Here is an 18,758-nt window from a genome sequence, read left to right as displayed (position 1 = left end):
TGTTAGTCACTCATTCATGTCCAACTCTTTTCAATCCCATGGATTATAGCCTGCCAGGCTCCTCTGTCCATGCAATTCTCCAGGCAAGAATACAGAAGTGAATTGCCGTTCCCTTCTCTGGGGGATCTTTCTGACCAAGGGATCAAGTCCAGGTTTTCTGCATTGCTGGCAGATTCTTTACAATCTGAGCCACCAGGGAAGCTACTCACTACATTCATTGCTAACTACTAATTCATTACAAAATAATTATTTTGATGCTCAAATTATTCCACGTGGCCAGCGGGAGCTCCTTTCAAGCTGCTTTCTGTGTTCTTTTGACATGTCCCCGTTGTTTTTTGTGTTTCCTTACTTTTGGAGCAAGGTATTCCAAGTTCATATTGCACTTTTCTGTCCAGCCTTGGAATCAGTCATTTCTCCAAGGAGTCTTGGTTCCTTTTAGTAAAAAACCGTATTTGGAAACTGCGATCTGAATACTAGGTGTATTTATTCCTATTGGGATATCACTGCTGCCAGACCATATCAGTGTACAGAGCTAGGAAATATATGCATACATACTTAACCTATATACTCACATTCACATCTGTATATATTTCTGTATCTGTCGATGCATGTTAGAAACCATGCGTTCACACTGTTGTCTCCAGTCCCAATCCAACGCTACAAGGTTCATTCTAGTTTTCTTCCTTTCCACATTTGTAATTGCTTTTTCTAAAAATGCAAAATCTTGCTCCCCGTATCTTCAACATAATTGCTTATTTGATCATTGCGCATGTGTATAACCAATTTTCCAGCACTTCCATTCCTCCCATCACCTCTCTAGGCTTTCTTTTAAAAAAAAAAATGTTTATTTTAGGCTGTGTTGGGCATTTGTTGCTGTGCGGGCTTTTCTCCAGTTGCAACAAGCAGGGCTCCTCTTCAGTTGTTGTGCACAACTCCTCATGGTTGTGGCTTCTTCTCCAGAGCATGGGCGCGGGAGCATGTGGGCTTCAGTAGTTGCGATGCGTGGGCTGAAGAATTGCAGCTCGTGCATTCAGGGCTTAGTTGCTCTGTGGCGTATATCCTGAACCTGTGTATCTTGCGTTAGCAGGTGGACTGAAGCACCAGGTAAGCCCTATAGGCTTCCCATGCAGTGCCTTCCTCCCATGCAGTCATTTTCCTTACTCCATTTTGGCTCCATTACCTAACCTAGGCACCCTTAAGCTCTTGCTCTGATGAATTTTGGACTGAATTGTTCAAGATGATATTTTTCTGTCTTCTTGAACGTGTAAATGATAGCTATTTGGATTTTGTCAGATGATTCCAATATTGAATATACTTGTTTTGAGTATGTTCATAGTGTCTGTTTTTTCTTTTAGGTCATTTGGTCCTATCTCTTGGCATGCTTGCTGATTTTTTCTTGAATACTGAGCATTGTATATAAATATATTTCTATAGAGTGTCGGTGATTTGTTTTCCTTCAGAAAGGATTCACCCTTTGTTTTGCTAGGCGATATTGTGAGAGGTAATCATATTAATCAAGTATGATTAATTATTTGGCTGAATAATCACGCTTCAGGCTGAATTGCAGTTTGGGGAAGCCTTTGATTTTGTCTTGTTCATCCAGCTTCTGAATCACAGATTTTTCCCACCAAGAGCCTGGGCTGATCACTAGGCCCCTTCCTTCATTGCGTGATTTGAACTCTAATCCTTGTCTCTTCTGTACCACGAGACTGTGTTTAACTGCACTTTACTTTTCAGAAATTTTATGCTTAATTCAGCAAATAATGTGGTTTTTTTTTTAATTCAAGTACAGTTGATGTTTTGTTAGTTTCAGGTATATAGCATAGTGATTCAGTTACATATATACATGTATTTGTTCTCTTTCAGATTCTTTTCCCTGTATAGGTTATTACAGAATATTGAGTAGAGTTCCCGTGTACTATCCAATAGGTCCTTGCTGGTTATCTATCAGCAAATATCTTGAAGGAAAAACAGTAGCATATTGTTAAGCCAGTTCTCTCCTTTCTCTTTCATCAGAATTTTGGCCTTTCTAATTTTTTTTAATGTTTCTATAGGCCAGCAAGACTGTTAAAAGTTCTGCATTTTTCTTTATATTATTTAGTAGTAACTCTCTGCCTTTTCCTTTTGCCTAAATTGTCAGATTTTTGCTTAGCTCCCCCATATCAGCAGAACTCTAAGAAAAAGACAGCTGCAGTATGTCAGCTTGACTTTACTCATGGTTTCCCCCTGCTGGAGAATTGCCACCTGGGTTTTGGTTGCCTTGGCTCTCTACAGTACATTCAAATGCGTGTGTGTATGTGTGTGCTTGTGAAAGTGTATAGATAGGTATATGTATATATCTGGCTTTTCTAGTTGTTCTTGATGAGAGTGTTGCTTTGCTACAAAGTACTCAATTATATCCAGAAGCAAAAGCTCAATTATAGTATTTTATTTTCTACCCCCCACCACCCATTATTTTGTTTGTTTGTTTTGCCCCACCACATGGCATGTGGAATCATACTTCCCCAACCAGGGATTGAACTTGTGCCCCCGGAATTGGAAGCATGAATTCTTAACCACTGTACTGCCAGGGAAGTCCCCCACCCCATTTTAAAAATAATGCTCCTTGATCAACCAACTGAAATGATTCCATGATCTAATAGTCCAAGACCCTTAACCAAAAGGAAAAAGACACAGAGCTTCAAGACAATGGCAGTTGAGATAATCAGATGACTAGTAGGATTTAAGCCAGGTGATCAAGGTTAACAACAACAGTGGTACATCATATTGATTGTATGTACCTTTGAAGTGATGTGATGACAGTTACACTTTACCTCTGTGGTCTTCCTCCCCACAACCCATAACCCCAGTCGAATCATGAGAAGAACAGTAGACAAAGCTCAGTTAAGAGACCATCTACAAAATACCTGACCAGTATTCTTCAAAACTGTCAGGTTCATCAAAAACATGGAAAGGAACATCTAGCAAACTATCACAAACAAGAGAAACCTAGGAAATTTGACTACTAAATTACAGGATCCTGGAACAGAAAAAGAACATTAGATAAAAACTGAGGAAATATTCATAAAGTATGGACTTTAGTTAATAATAATAAAGATCAAAATTGGTTTATTAATTGTAACAAATGTATCATACTAAAGTGTCAATAATAGGGAAAATTGGGAACTTCCCTGGTGGTCCAGTAGTTTGAAATGTGCTTCCACTCAGAGGGCGTGGGTTCGATCCTTGGTCAGAGAACTAGGATCCCACATGCTGTGCATATGGCCAAAAAAAGGGGGGAAATTGGGTGTAAGATATATGGGAACTCTCTATTTTATCTTCACAGTAATTTTGTACACCTAAAACTTTTAAAAAATAAACAAGTTTATTTTTTTAAGTCAGTAGTGTTTGACCTCTCAAACGGCTTTATTTATGAATATAATTTTTGTCTTCTTGGTCATTGTTGTATCTCCAGTACCTAGAAGGTTGGCCAGCACATTTAGGCTCTTGATAAATATTGGTTGCCTGGAGGGATAGAAGAGAGCAAGGGAGGGTGAATTACAGATAACTTGTAAGTTTCTGCCTTGGGTAACTGTGGATGGTAATAATGACTTAGGAAATACAAGAAGCAGAGATTGGAAACTGTTCCATGCTTGACAGATGATATGTTCTTGTTTTATACCAGTGATACAGTTAATAATAATGAAGAAATCTGATCAAGTCAGAATGGTAGCTTCTTGGTTACTTCCCAGAGGAGTAAACTCTTTTTTTCTCTTTTAGGCATATAAAACCTTTGCTAATCGAGTGAACAATTTAAAGAAAAAGCTGGATCAATTGAAGTCAACCCTTCCTGATCCTGAGGAATCACCAGTCCCTTCCCCAAGCGTGGATGCTCCCTCCCCGACTGGCTCTGAGTCCCCTTTCCAAGGAATGGGAGGTGAGGAGTCCCAGTCACCAAATGCAGAGAGTGAGAAATCTGCCACACCTGAGCCTGCGACAGATAATCGTGACGTGGAAGATATGGACCTCTCAGATGTGGAAGACGATGGGTCAAAAATCATTGGTACGCCCTGTGTGATTAGTAGACCACTTGCTCCTTATCTGTTTTGCTTTCCCCACCAATAAATCTGTCACTGGCAGGTATTAGAAAGGTAGTTCAATCCTTATAAAATTAGAGCACCAAGGTGGTAGTGTTGTCTCTAGAGCAGTGGTTCAGGTTTGGTATGCCATGTAGATTAAGAATCTGTGCTATTCAGAGAATTCTTTGGTGGTGCAGTGGTTAGGAATCTGCGCTTCTGCTCCCGGGGGCCCAAGGTCCAAAAAGCCACATAGTGTGGCAGAAACAACATACACACTGGATTCTAGAAACTGAGGACCATAAAAAAGAGTGAAAATATCTAATTAATAATTGTTTTACTAAACTGAAAATATTTGGGGTGTATTGAGGTAAATAAAATATATTATTAAAATTAACTTTACCTGTGGGTTTTTTGTTTTTTGTTTTGCTATGGTTACTAGCAAATTTATACTTATATACGTGTCTTGAATTGTATTTCTGTTGAACACGCACTGCTCTAGAGGGAGGGCCGCTTATGCTGAAATTCCTTGTTCTCTGTCACTCTTGACCTTGAAGATTCCAAGATTCTCATTTTGTTAACCACACTTTGACAATTAACACAGTTAACCTGGATGGGTGAATTGTTTCTCTGGCATCCCCAGCTTTTATAACTATTTTTATTAGGCAGTTTGACCTAGGTTGAATTTGATGCACTATCCATATATACATTGCCTTTAAAGTATTAAGACAGTCTTATTGCAGGAGGTATAACATTGTATTAGTGTCTGATTTTACCCCCAGTAGACCAATTTCGGGAAGCCAAAGGAAAGTAAGTACACTAACGTATGTACAGAGTTTCTGTCTCTTAGGAAGCTCCCAGGTTAACGGCAGAGAAAAGACAGGACAGTTTATGACATAAACATTACTGAAAAAACACAAATGTATACCAAATAATAACATGCTTCCAGAAATGTACAAATTCAGTACACAGATACTAATATGGAAGAAATCATTAAAAAGTAAAATGAAAGAAGCTTTAGAGGGACTTCCATGGTGGTCCAGTAGTTAAGAATTTGCCTTGCCATTCAGGGGATGTATGTTCGATTCCTGGTCAGGGAAGCAAGATCCCACATGTCTCAGGACATAAGCCCACATGTCACAACTAAGACCCAACACAGCCAAATAAATAAATTAAAAAAAAACAACATGCATTTGGGAAATTCAGTTTAAGCAGATACTGAAGGTGGGAAGGTTCATGAGTTATTAAGAGTATGGCTTTAAAAAAAAATCATGAATAATTTTTCTCTAATAAATCATAGTACATTTTAGGAAATATTAGGACATGTGATTCTGCATTGGAAGCAGAGTCTGGAAAGCAGTAGGATGCAATATCATCTCTTCTTTTTTTTTAAACAGTAGAGGACAGGAAGGAAAAACCTGTGGAGAAGTCAACTGTATCCACTGCTGTACCTACAAAGCCAACAGAAAGTATCTCAAAAGCCTCTTCGTGTACTCCAGCACCTGTGACCATGACAGCAACGCCACCTCTTCCAAAGCCTGTGAACACATCCCTTCTCTCCCCTACTCCAGCATTGGCTTTGCCAAACCTAGCTAATGTGGATCTGGCAAAGATCAGTTCCATCCTTAGCAGCCTGACGTCAGTCATGAAAAATACTGGTAAGTAGGCCTAGTAAAGAAAATAAAAAGCTTATTTCTATCTTTCGAATTGAACCATCAATCTGAGTTTTGTTTTTGTTTTCTAATTAAAAGTAGTTTTTTAATTATAAAGTAAAAATACAATACATGGTCACTATAGAAAAATTAGAAAATAAAAGAATAAATATTCATAGTCTGCCACCCCAAAGGAACTCATTTCTGTTTATTAACCTTTCAAGTATGTGTGTGTGTGTGCATATATATGTGTGTTTGGGAAAGTAAAATATTTGCATTAATTTTTCTGTCAATAATTGAAGCATTGGGAGGGGAAATAGTTGAAGTGCATTGCATGTACAGTTGGTTCTCCATATTCATGAGGTCTGCAGTTGCAGGTTCCACATCCATGGATTCAGCCAACCATGGATTGAAAATATTTGGGGGGAAATTTTTTTCAGAAAGTTGAAAAAACAAAACATGAACTTGCCTTGCCCTGGCAATTACTTACATAGCATTTACATTGTAATGTGTATTTTAACTAAATCTAGAGATGATTTAAAGTATATGGAAGATGAGGAGTTCTCCGGCAGTCCTGCTTAGGACTAGGTACTTTCACTTTCATGGCCCAGGTTCAGTCCCTAATCAGGGAACTAAGATCCAGCAGGCAGTGTGGCGTGGTAAGTATATGCACACATAGGTACTGTATATAGAAGGATGCGCATAGGTTATATGCAAATACTGTGCCATTTTATAAGGGAGTTGAGCATCCGCAGATTCTGGTATATTCAGGGGTCCTGAAACCAGCCGCCCATTGATACTGAGGGACAACTGTACTGTTTTGAAATCAGCTACTAAAAATTTAACTCCGTATCATGAACATTTTTGTAAGTCATTAAATATTCATCTACATCATCTGATAGCTATACAGCATTCAGTAGTTTATATAAGCCTTTATTATTAGACCATCTAGTGTGTTTGCAGTTTTTCACTATTGTAAAGAATACTTAATGAACAACCTTGATGCTAAAAATGTATGCACAACCCTTCTTAAAAGGAATTTTAAATAGGACTTTTTTTTTTAATGGAAATCTTAATAAAAATTTACAAAGTAGAGTCCTTGTATATACTTATCACTCATTTTCAACAGTATAAACACATGGCCAATCTTGTTTCTGCTGTGTCCTCTCCAATCCTGATTATTTTGAAGAAAAGCCCAATTATTTCATTTCTTCATAAATAATTAAATATTTATTTCTAGAAGATAAAGACTCAAAAAATCAGCATGTAAGTTTTTAAGTTTTTTATAACTAAAACAATCTCCAAAAGATGTACTATTTTGTGTACCAACTATATGAAAGTTCCCATTGTTTCTCAGTCTTTCCAACACAATTTAGTTTTGCTTTATACTTTGTCAAATTCAGTCTTAGAAAAAATTGTTTGTTGGAATCTGCATTCCTTTCATTAAATATGTAAAATTTTCTTTCATTTATCAGTAATTTTTTCTTTACTAAATACCTGTTTATATTAAAAAATAAAAATGACTTTCTATTTATATACCTTTTTTCCTGTTAAAAATTAACCCAGTGTTTCAAAACATAAAAATGTAAAGATTGCTTGAATGAAAAGTCCATGTAAAAGGAAATAACTTATTTATCTCAGAATTATTCAGTGACCAAGTCTGATCATAATTAACCAGCAGTATTTATTGAGCACTTACAGAAGTCTGATGTGTAGGTTTCATTTGGTAGAGAAAAAAGAAATCAGTTTACCAATCTCTTTCTACTGGGGCTCTGAAAGCTAGTAAATACATATGAACAAAAACTTGATATTTGTCTAATTTAATGGTGTTCCAAGTAGACGGGAGCAAGTCTTGGTTTTCAGATTTTTTCTTTCTATATGCAATGGACAACTAGTGGATCATGCACAGAAGAATTCCTATGAGACATATCAGACTCAATTCAGTGACTGGAAAGTGTCATGCATTTAAAGGTCATTTTGAATTGCGTATTCTTGAGTTGATCTTTCTGCCACCAGGGGTCAGTCCTGCATCAAGACCTTCTCCAGGAACTCCTACAAGCCCGAGCAGCCTCACCAGTGGCCTGAAAACACCTGCACCTGCCACAACAACATCTCACAACCCTCTGGCAAATATCCTCTCGAAGGTGGAGATCACCCCAGAGAGCATTTTGTCTGCTCTTTCCAAAACCCAGACACAGTCAGCCCCTGCACTGCAAGGTAAACTGACATGTGCCAGAGGGATTTGAACTGTGAATGTTTGTCTCTGGCTTAATCCTGGGTACCATTTCTGAGAAATCTAAAGCCATGAAATATATAATACAGTTAATTCATTATTCTCTTTATCATATATGACCTGTCATTTATAGAATTTTGAAATGTCAAGGAAGAGACTTTAAATATGCTCTAGTCTAATCCCCTCTTTGGGTGAGGAAATTTAGGCTCAGTGAGGTGATGTGACCAGGTTAAGATCACACATCGGCCTTTTTAGTGAGCTGAGACTAAAAGCCAGATTTCTTGACTGGAGTCCAGTATTCTTTCACTTATTTATCCCGTACTCTTAGTATACATGAGTAAGTGTTGAATTGTACATATTTTAATGTAATTGAAACTAAAAACAATAAAAAAGATCAGTCTGCTATCAGAAATCTTGGAAGACATGATTATCTCCTTTTTTATGTCCAAATGGCCTCTATAGATATCATACCTTTTTCTGTTTTCTGACTACCTATTGAAAGTGAAAGTGTTAGTTGCTCAGTCATGTCCAACTCTTTGCAACCCCATGGACTGTAGCCCACTAGGCTCTTCCTTCCATGGGATCTCCCAGGCAAGAATACTGGAATGGGTTGTCATTCCCTTCTCCCAGGGGTCTTTCCAAACCAGGGATCAAACTCAAGTCTCCTGCATTGCAGGCAGATTCCCACCAGGGAAACCTACCTATTATCTTTTACCTTGTTTGAATCTCTCTATTCAGCTTTGCTAATTATGTTTTGTGCCTAAAACTGTCTGCTGCTTTTTTTTTTTTTTTGCTTCTAACATTTTTTCTTAAAGCTTACCTTGCTCTTTGTTCTCAGATCCTTCAAATACCAACCTGAGTATAATTATGCAGTGAATTACAGCTTCAATATAGTAATTTACTCTGCATCAGTAGTTCTTAACTAGAAGTCTCCAGGGGACATTTGGCTGTGTCTGAAGACATTTTTGTTTGTCACAGCTGGGGTTGAGGTGGGGAGCCACTCCATTTGATGGGTAGAAGCCAGGGATGCTGCTTAATCCCTGCATAGGAGAACCCCAACAACAAAGTATACAACCCAGAATGTCAGTGGTGCTGAGATCCCACTTAAAATGAATAGAGAGCAACAGTACAGGTATCTCTTCATTTTCTTATTTCCTATACTTCTATAAGTGGATCCGCCAAGCACTGTATTATAGTGAGCTTTGTCTTACAATATAAGAGAATTTTGTTACACATGACTAAATACTACTAAATAATAATACACATCTCTACATATTGGCACCAGCAAAAGAATTAATACTACAGTGCAACTCACACTACTAATTTCAGGGGTAAGTAGTTTGAGAGATTGGCATGTTGATGATTTCTCCTTTCTAGTTTCTCTTCTATTATCATTCTGTAATTACATTAAAAACCATGAACTCACTTGTATTTTAACTTCTTATGTAGATATAATACATAGATCTTAAGAAGCTTTTTCTTTGAGCAGATTGTTAAAACAATATCATGTAGACCTTCTAATCAGGCAAAATTTGAACAGAACTAGGTGTGTTGTGACAGAATAAAAAGTGGGACTCTCAGAAAAAAAACTTTGTGGAGTAACAGGGCAGTTCACCACCTTTGAGTTCCTCATGGAAAGTGGAATTCTCCTTACCTTTTAAAAGGACTATGTCTGACAACTTAAATAGATACCTTTCTTCAACAACCATAGAGGAAATCTTAGAACTTTGCTCTCAATGTTTCACCTACAGCCCTTAATGGTATTTTCAGCACAAAAGAATGACTTCAGTGGGCAGACACTATAGTGTATATAAATAAAGTAATATTTAGTGGTAAGAGAGTAATATTTCCCCTATTACCAGAAATCTGAGTAGTATCTATGTTAAGAAGATGATCTCTTGAAGAATTCATTTCACAACATCTGAAAGATATGCTGAAATATCATTTTAAAATCATAGGATATTATCACTTTCCAGTGCTTCAAGACTTCTGATTTTGGTAAAAGCAGTTGCTGTTAAGAATTAAATCAAACTATTAAAAAGAGGAAAATTGTACAGCCAGGGAGATTATTTAAAATTAAATACAGATATTTTTTCAGGAGGATAGCAATGAAAATAAACTGTTTTAATTGTTTGGATTTTTCAAATATTGCATAATAATAAAAGCCATGCATCATTGTTTAGAAGTCAGTGGCATTTGAAAATGCTGCAAAGATGGAACAACCTTAAAAATTTTAAGACCTTAACTCTCTTAGCAAATAAGGATAAAAATTGAAATTTTAAAGAAACAGTAATTGAAATATCAAATGAAATATTTTTTTTTCATATATCATTATGAAGGAACAGTTTTAGTATATGACTGAAAGCTATTAATTCAGGTGAAGTGTATGTAAAATTTTCGTTTGTGATCAGAAATTGAGTAAATTTTCCAAAATATGATTGGATTTTAAATAAAGAACCTTCTGTTATTTCTTTATCAAATATTTTTTCAAGAAATTTTCTACAGGAGCAGTTTGCTTTGGTGGACTTCAGCCTGCCTTTGCCCCCAAAGAATTCTTTCTTGGTGCTCTGAGAATGTTTTGTCTGTCAGCGAGTAGAGGTGGATCTCATCAGTGTCAACATGTATAGACCAATAATCCTTGAATTTTCCAAGCTATAAGAAGGGGATTGGTGTGTCGTCTTGTCAAAGGATCAGTGTCCCCAAAGGTCTAATTCTATAAGCTTTTTGGTGTATATTTATTAGTGCTACATTCTACAACTAAAAATTTCACAACCGAAGCCTTGTTTCCCCAAATATAACACCAATCCAGCAAGATATGCTTCTTAAAAAAAGCATCACAGGTCACATAAGTCCCTGCAATTTGCATGTCCTTCTCTCTGTCCTAAGAAAAACTGTACATTAACTTATTAGAGACAGTTGCGGAAGTTGGAAAGGAAAGATAGGGCAGAATATCTGTTTGCGTTTAGAGAAACAATTCTGCAGACCAAACATTAAGAAATACTGGCTTAAAGTGTTATTTTACAGATAATTATGCCCCCTTTCTTTTCCTGTTTTGTCTTGTTTAAACTCTGAGTGATTCTGACACTAAAATCTCCCTCTTCCTGTTGCCTTTTATTTTTGCCATGTTGGCCTTGTTTCATGGCTACTAGAAATATTTCAGTAATTTGCTCTCCTTATATTGATAAATCAGACCAGTGTTTTCTGTGACATTTAGCCATTACTTGTTTGTTCTGAATCCCTTTGATCTCATATTTTAATGTCTGTCTAGTTCCCACTGGAATGAATATCTGATTAGCCTACATTGTTTTCATTGGAAAGTAGGGAGTTGTTGTTCTTAACTTCTCTAATCTTTGTTTCTACAGGCCTGTCATCTTTACTTCAGAGTGTTACTGGGAACCCAGTTCCATCCAGCGAAGCTACACCCCAGAGCACTTCAGCTTCCCCTGCTAACACCACAGTCTCTAGCATAAAAGGAAGAAACCTGCCCTCCAATACCCAGTCCTTTATTCCCAAAAGCTTCAACTACTCTCCTAATTCCTCAACTTCTGAAGTCTCGTCAACTTCAGCCAGCAAGGCCTCCATTGGGCAAAGCCCAGGGCTCCCAAGCACTACTTTCAAGCTGCCCTCCAACACTTTGGGGTTCACAGGTAACCACAGTGCTAGCCCTGCTGCACCGCCTACTGAAGTTGCCATGTGCCAATCCTCAGAGGCCTCCAAGCCAAAGCTGGAGTCAGAGTCCACCTCCCCAAGCCTGGAAATGAAGATCCACAACTTCTTAAAAGGTAATCCTGGTTTCAGTGGCTTAAACTTAAACATCCCAATCCTGAGCAGTTTGGGATCCAGTGCTCCAGCAGAAAGCCATCCATCAGACTTCCAGCGTGGCCCTACTAGCACGTCAGTTGACAACATTGATGGAACCCCGGTACGGGATGAACGGAGTGGGACACCCACTCAGGATGAGATGATGGACAAGCCCACGTCCAGCAGTGTGGATACCATGTCCCTGCTTTCTAAGATCATTAGCCCTGGGTCCTCAACACCCAGCAGTACAAGATCACCACCCCCTGGGAGAGAGGAAAGCTTCCCTCGAGAGCTCTCCAGTTCTGTGTCTACGTTTCGGCCCTTTGGCTTGGGCAGTGACTCCCCCTATAAGCAGCCTTCCGATGGAATGGAGAGACCGTCTTCTCTGATGGACTCTTCACAGGAGAAGTTCTATCCAGATACTTCTTTCCAGGAAGATGAAGATTACCGAGATTTCGAGTATTCAGGGCCTCCACCATCTGCCATGATGAACCTAGAGAAGAAACCAGCCAAGTCTATCCTGAAATCAAGCAAGCTTTCTGATACCACTGAGTACCAGCCAATCCTGTCCAGTTACAGCCACAGGGGTCAAGAATTTGGGGTAAAGTCTGCCTTCCCTGCATCTGTGCGGGCCCTCCTGGACTCTAGTGAGAACTGTGGCCGGCTTTCGTCTCCCCCTGGACTGTTCGGTGCCTTCGGCGTCAGAGGGAATGAAGCGGGGTCTGACCGGTCACCATCGCCGAGTAAGAATGATTCATTTTTCACCCCTGACTCCAACCACAATAGCTTGTCTCAGTCTGCCACGGGGCATCTCACTTTGCCACAGAAGCAGTACCCAGACTCTCCTCACCCAGTCCCACATCGGTCCCTTTTCTCTCCGCAGAACACCCTTGCCGCTCCCACGGGCCACCCACCCACGTCAGGCGTGGAGAAAGTCCTGGCCTCTACCATTTCCACCACGTCGACGATTGAGTTTAAGAATATGCTTAAGAATGCCTCACGAAAGCCCTCAGATGATAAACATTTTGGCCAGGCCCCCAACAAGGGCACTTCAAGTGATGGTGTCAGCCTGTCAAACCTCGCCCAGCTCAGCTTGACGGCCGCCGATCAGCAGCAACAAGAAGAGCACTATCGCATAGAGACTCGAGTCTCCTCCTCCTGCTTAGACTTGCCTGACAGTACCGAAGAGAAGGGGGCCCCTATAGAAACCTTGGGTTATCATAATGCATCCAATAGGAGGATGTCAGGGGAGCCGATACAGACTGTAGAGTCCATCCGAGTCCCTGGGAAGGGAAATAGAGGACATGGGCGTGAGGCTTCAAGGGTGGGTTGGTTTGATCTGAGCACCTCAGGAGGCTCCTTTGACAATGGCCCCTCAAGTGCCTCTGAGTTGGCATCCCTTGGGGGTGGGGGCAGCGGAGGCCTCACTGGCTTTAAAACAGCACCATACAAAGAACGAGCACCCCAATTTCAGGAAAGTGTCGGCAGCTTCCGTTCCAACAGTTTCAACTCAACATTTGAGCATCATCTCCCCCCATCCCCCTTGGATCATGGGACACCCTTCCAGAGAGAGCCAGTGGGGCCATCATCTGCCCCACCTGCCCCTCCTAAGGATCATGGTGGTATCTTCTCTCGAGATGCACCTACTCATCTACCCTCTGTGGATCTTTCGAACCCCTTCGCAAAGGAGGCAGCCCTGGCCCACGCTGCCCCACCTCCTGGGGAGCACGGTGGAGTTCCTTTCCCCACCCCACCCCCTCCTCCGCCCCCCGGGGAACATAGCAGCAGTGGCGGGAGTGGAGTCCCTTTTTCTGCTCCTCCTCCTCCTCCACCTCCTGGTGACCATTCTGGGGTTGTACCCTTCCCAACCCCACCACTGGCAGAGCACGGAGTGGCGGGGGCCGTGGCAGTATTTCCCAAGGACCATAGTTCCCTCCTTCAGGGGACCCTGGCTGATCATTTTGGGGTGCTCCCAGGACCCAGGGACCATGGGGGCCCCACCCAGCGGGACCTCAACGGCCCCGGCCTTAGCCGTGTGCGCGAGAGCCTGAGCCTGCCTTCCCATTCTTTGGAGCACTTGGGCCCAGCCCATGGAGGAGGAGGTGGGGGAGGCAGCAACAGCAGCAGTGGCCCCCCCTTGGGTCCCTCACACAGAGACGCCATCAACCGGAGTGGTATGATCTTGCGGAGTCCCCGGCCAGACTTCCGGCCTAGGGAGCCTTTTCTCAGCAGAGACCCTTTCCACAGTTTAAAGAGACCCAGGCCACCTTTCGCTAGGGGCCCTCCGTTCTTTGCACCAAAACGCCCATTCTTCCCTCCCAGGTACTGATGGAAACTAAGGGAAAGGCATTTGAACAGTAGAGAGCATTGGAAGTAGGAGTTTGGTTTATTATCATTGTTTTTATTTGTTCTCCCTCCTTTGATCTATTTTTTTCTTTCTTTTTTTATTATGACAAAGGACCTCCCTTCCAAATTAAAAAGTTATATATGCTTACATTTCACTATTCCATCCAGTCCTCCCTCCCACTGCACTTATACCTACCTTTTCCAAGATGTTTGTATTTTAAGGGGGTGGGGGGCAAAGGAACACAACTAAAGCCACTTCATTTGGCTGGGGGTTTGAAGGGTGGGGAGGAAGACAAATCTTATTTTACCCCATCTATTGAAGAGTATTACTACATTTGAAATAAAACTTCCATCAGTACAGATAATACCATGTGCAATGTTGGGATGTTATTTGGGGCTTGGCTTATCAAGTAGTCAATGGAGGGATTCTTGTCCCCTTCTGTGTCCAGCTCAGTCACCTGCTGTAACCAGTGTGGCTGTCTTCCCTGTGTGCTCTGTGGCCTGCTGACAGCCAAGAGATGTTGCAGGGGAGGAAATGTGGGGGACCTCGGACCTGTCAAGTTATTTGGGGGCTTTCTTTTGTTTTAAAAGGCATATTGAAGTTGAGTTCTTGACCTTTCTCCCAAAGTCTAAGCCCTTGTTTTTTAATTCAGCCTCTTCTGAGGTTCTATCAGGCAACAACTTTGAGGAAATACAGACCTCATTTTATCCTAGTAAAGAATTTTCCTCCTTTGAGTAGAAGAAAGGGGGCCAGGTATATTAAAATTAAAGAATAAGTAACTGCAATACAGAGAGTGAGAGAAAGGAGCCATTGATGGTATGATCTGACTTGGCCATCTGGCATAAACATATTTCTGAGGTGGTTTCACATATCTGGAATCAAGCTCTTGCTTCCTGCTTTTTTTTTTTCCTTGACTTTTTCTCCCTCAGTTTTCTCGTCTACATTTCTAGTCTAGCTGGAAAGTCACTGTAGTTGACAGTAGATACAGAGGTGCAACTGAAACATTCTCCCAGTTTTTTTTTTTAAGTAGACATTTTTACCATGGTGCCTCCCTAATGTGACATTTGTTGGTAGTTGTCACCAAAAGTTAACTATGGGGAAAGAGAAATATTTGTCTTTATCTTTCTTTTACCCTTGACCTAGTCCTGTATTCACCCCTCCTCTTGGTATTCTGAAGGAGGAAGTTCAGTAGCATCTTTCTTTATACCTCTTTAGCTCTGTCTTAGTGACAAATGGATGTTATACATATCCTTGCAGACAAATATGAGGACCTGATTAGTTTAAATTTACCCCACTCTATGGATAGCAACCTGTCACATTCAAGGCTCAAACCTTATCCTCATCTCCCACTCTCAATAGAAAATGTTTATGCCCTTAGTCATTTTACATGAAAAAAAAAAAGTGTTTTTTTTTTCTCCCTGAACTGAAAAGCTCCTTATTTGTATTTCTACAGCTAGTACTGGGAAAAGACAATCACTGCGCTTTGAGTGTTTAGGGACACTGAAAAGCAAATGTTGCTTTACTACATTTTTTTATTTAGTGTCTTACCCTAAAGTACACACTGGTAGTCTCCAGCCAGATGAGTAAAAGACTATAAAAGGAAATCCTAGCAAGTTTCATATTTTCTTCCAAGTTAGTGTAGAAGTAACTAGGAAGTGTGGGGATTGCTTTGGATTCCCCCGGTGAAGTTTTACAGATGGGAGAGCGTGGGCAGTATAGTGACAGAAGATGATTCTTTGCCTCAGAATAAGCTTGCTTTGCAGGTAAAAGAGTAGCTCAAACCAGGTGTGCATCATAGTTTGGGTGTTTTTGTGTAATTTATTCCATGTTACTTGTTTGGTTTCTGTGGTTTTCTGTGGTTAGGATCTTGCAAGTCCTCCATCTTCCTAATGCATTTCTGGTCTTAAGCCAGCTGTTCTTTCTTTGACCTTCTCAAGCCTCTCTGCCCTGTAGCTCTCCCTGCATAAAAACGCATGATACCACAACATTTAAGTGGGATGAGATATATAGTGTAGCAAAGCAAAGAAACAATACAGTTATACTGAGTCCTAAAACATTTGTTTAGAGAAAAGTATAAAAGAGTGTGAGGGTGGGGTGGGGGGAGGTAAAGGGAGAAAGTTTTAACTCAAAACTGAAATAGGTTTTTTTTCTTTTGCAGAAAATTAAGTGGGATGTTTTTCATTCTAGAATAAAAGAATGTGAATTCTTTCTGCTGCTCTCGATTAATCTAAAAGTAGCGTTTACTTGAAAAGGCTCTCTGACCATTTGATTTTATCAGAAAATGGGGGGTTGGTCAGCAAAGTGGTTTCCTGAATGTTGGGGCAGGTTAATTGTCCTCAGAAGCATGATAGCTAGTACATGAAAGGGAAGACCTTGTACAGTTATAAAAGATGGACTTTAAGGGTTGGGTTTCTGTGGAGTGTGTTTTGTTTTTTTAAGCCACAAAATCCATTTGTTTCAGGATGGAAATGAGGATTTGTATGTAACTGTCAGCTGTTTGTTAACTTTAAGGACATCTGCCTACAGCAGTCAGTGAAGACAACGATGTGTGTATATATATGTGATATAGTGAAATAAGATAATTCTGGTATTCATAACATGAAACAAAGGGGTTTTATTCTTTCTGTGTCTGTGATTTAAAACTCCGTGCCCATGCTCTGACTTTTGTATTTCAACCTCAGAACAAGATTTTTAAAAAAGCATAGTATAGTGTGTCTTGGCAAGGACATGATTCAGTATGCAAACAGATAATGCGAAGTTGTTACTAAGGTTCTTGGTGCTCACTGTAAAATCACAGACAGAGAATCAGTGGGTACGGCATGAGTACACTGGTACCACTTAAAATTCAGTGATCCAATATCAGAAATTGAGTCCTTAAATATTCTGTAAAAGTTTACCCTTCAGTCAGCTTAGATTCAACCTCTGTCCCTGCTCCCATTTGCCCTCCCAAATTCTGTTGAGAATAAATAGAATTTGGTTTATTTCCAGGGAGGGTAAAATGATAAGAGAATAGGCCTTTCATCCTTTCCAGTCCCAGGAATACAATGTTTGTGATGTATATGGTACAGCAAACCTATCTAGATAATGTGAATATGCTAAAACTCCTAATTGCAGAATATTCACTATCAGTGGTTCATGCAGAAGTAAGCTTCAGCTGTTACGGTTTTGAAGCCGCTGTAAATTACTGCTTTTTCTCCTTTTTGCCTCCCCTCCTTCCCCTCCTTTTTTTGAATGGGCTGGGGTGCCTGTTAAGATTTAAATTAGATATGTTGGATTGATATTCTCACGTGTTCAGTGTGGAAAACAAAATAAGTACATGCTTTAGAGGCAACAACAATGAAATCCTTTTGAAATGTGTATTAATATCATTTAATAAAATAACTAGTTCTAAAGGTTTGACATTTTTCTTTGAGATTTGGGGCTTTGACCAAGGGCCCCTGGCTTCTCTGGTGAATGCAAATAGGAAGGAACTTCTCCAGAAGCTGAAACTGCTGCTTTGAGGAACAGGCCTGTTGTTGGAAAGACCTAAGTTTTCTCCAGCAAAGACCCTACATGACTGTCCAGGGCTGAAGGTGAAACCAGCTACAGGATTGCAGGAAGAAAAGCCTGAATATATCTCTGAAGATACAGTTGTATTTGCTTTTGGTCTAAACGTGCAAGGAGGGTAGAGGGGCTGGTGTGTGTGCACCTGCACAGGTCTCAGGCAAACACACGCCCAAGACCCCCCATCTCAAGCCTGCCTTGCGACTGCTTGTGCTTTCCTCTCTTCCAGCCATTCCTTTTTTTTAAAATCTCTTTGCCCCCAATATTATGTTTTTGTTTTCCTGTTTAATAAAGTATGGTTTCCTTTGTTGTGTGGTTGACTTTTCCCCTCTCTGATCTTGTCCAGCTGTCCGCTTTGACTTCTGCAGTCAATGTCACTGAAGGCATTCTGAGCTTCTTAAGATCTTTATGGCCTTGTGGGTTTTGTTTGGTCCTTTATGGCAGTTCAATTTTGGAAAGGGACAATGGGTGGGGCAAGATCAAGATGTTCAGGAAGTGCTTGGTAATGAAGTGGGTATACCGTATGGATAATAATTTTGTACGTCTTACCAAAAAATTGTATGGTTGTGAGCAAAAAAAGTATTTTTAAAGCAAGCATAAAATTGGAGCAGTGGCAGTCGGGATCCTTCTGGCCAATTCTTTGCCCACATCTACCCTTCTCACGTATTGCCAGTAAGAGAAGCCACACTTAACCTCTCTCTCACCCCATCCCTTTTCATGACCCAGTGAGGCTTAATAAATGTTGGCTAAAGGGGTAAAGAGAGTCATTGCATCTAGACCAGGCCTGGATCCCTGGCAGGGTAGAAGGCCCTAAATAGCAGCCTTGAATATGTGAAACTGCACACATGTCACCAGACACTTCAGAAATAGCACAGTTTAGGAACACACCCAGCAAGTAGGGGTGTACACTGTACTGGCCGCTTCTGGAATCCGGCTCACCCTAACTTCCTGGTCCCCACGTGGGGCCTTGACTTGCCACCTGATTCCTGTCCCCATCCCAAGGAAGCAACAGCTTTTAGAACTCATTGGCCTTTCTGGGCATGTTGAAAATACACAACTTCCACAAAATTGTTTTATTTGGGCCAATATAGTATAGAAGGAATGAGTTTCCCCCTCATGTATGTGGA

The 18,758-nt window shown here is 40.5% G+C and overlaps 1 protein-coding gene across 8 annotated transcripts in view; it reads left to right on the top strand.

Annotated features, from left to right (window-relative positions):
- The window catches only part of RPRD2 (regulation of nuclear pre-mRNA domain containing 2), a 96,833-nt gene extending 78,882 nt beyond the window's left edge, over positions 1-17,951 (top strand). For 2 of the 8 annotated variants that reach the window (XM_005894899.2, XM_070367156.1), the window contains 5 exons: positions 3,760-4,042; positions 5,453-5,713; positions 7,724-7,924; positions 11,303-12,484; positions 12,625-12,861. In XM_005894899.2, the coding sequence (XP_005894961.1) occupies positions 3,760-4,042; positions 5,453-5,713; positions 7,724-7,924; positions 11,303-12,484; positions 12,625-12,713 (2,016 nt within the window). In that variant the 3' untranslated portion in view covers positions 12,714-12,861. Of the gene's footprint in view, positions 1-3,759; positions 4,043-5,452; positions 5,714-7,723; positions 7,925-11,302 lie in introns of all 8 variants that reach the window. The other 6 variants (XM_005894898.2, XM_005894897.3, XM_070367155.1 and 3 more) reach the window with 4 other exon arrangements.
- Positions 17,952-18,758: the final 807 nt, after the last annotated feature.

Source organism: Bos mutus, chromosome 3, assembly GCF_027580195.1.
Source record: "Bos mutus isolate GX-2022 chromosome 3, NWIPB_WYAK_1.1, whole genome shotgun sequence".
NCBI classification, from domain to species: Eukaryota; Metazoa; Chordata; class Mammalia; order Artiodactyla; family Bovidae; genus Bos; species Bos mutus.
This window is presented reverse-complemented; position numbering and strand designations above follow the sequence as displayed.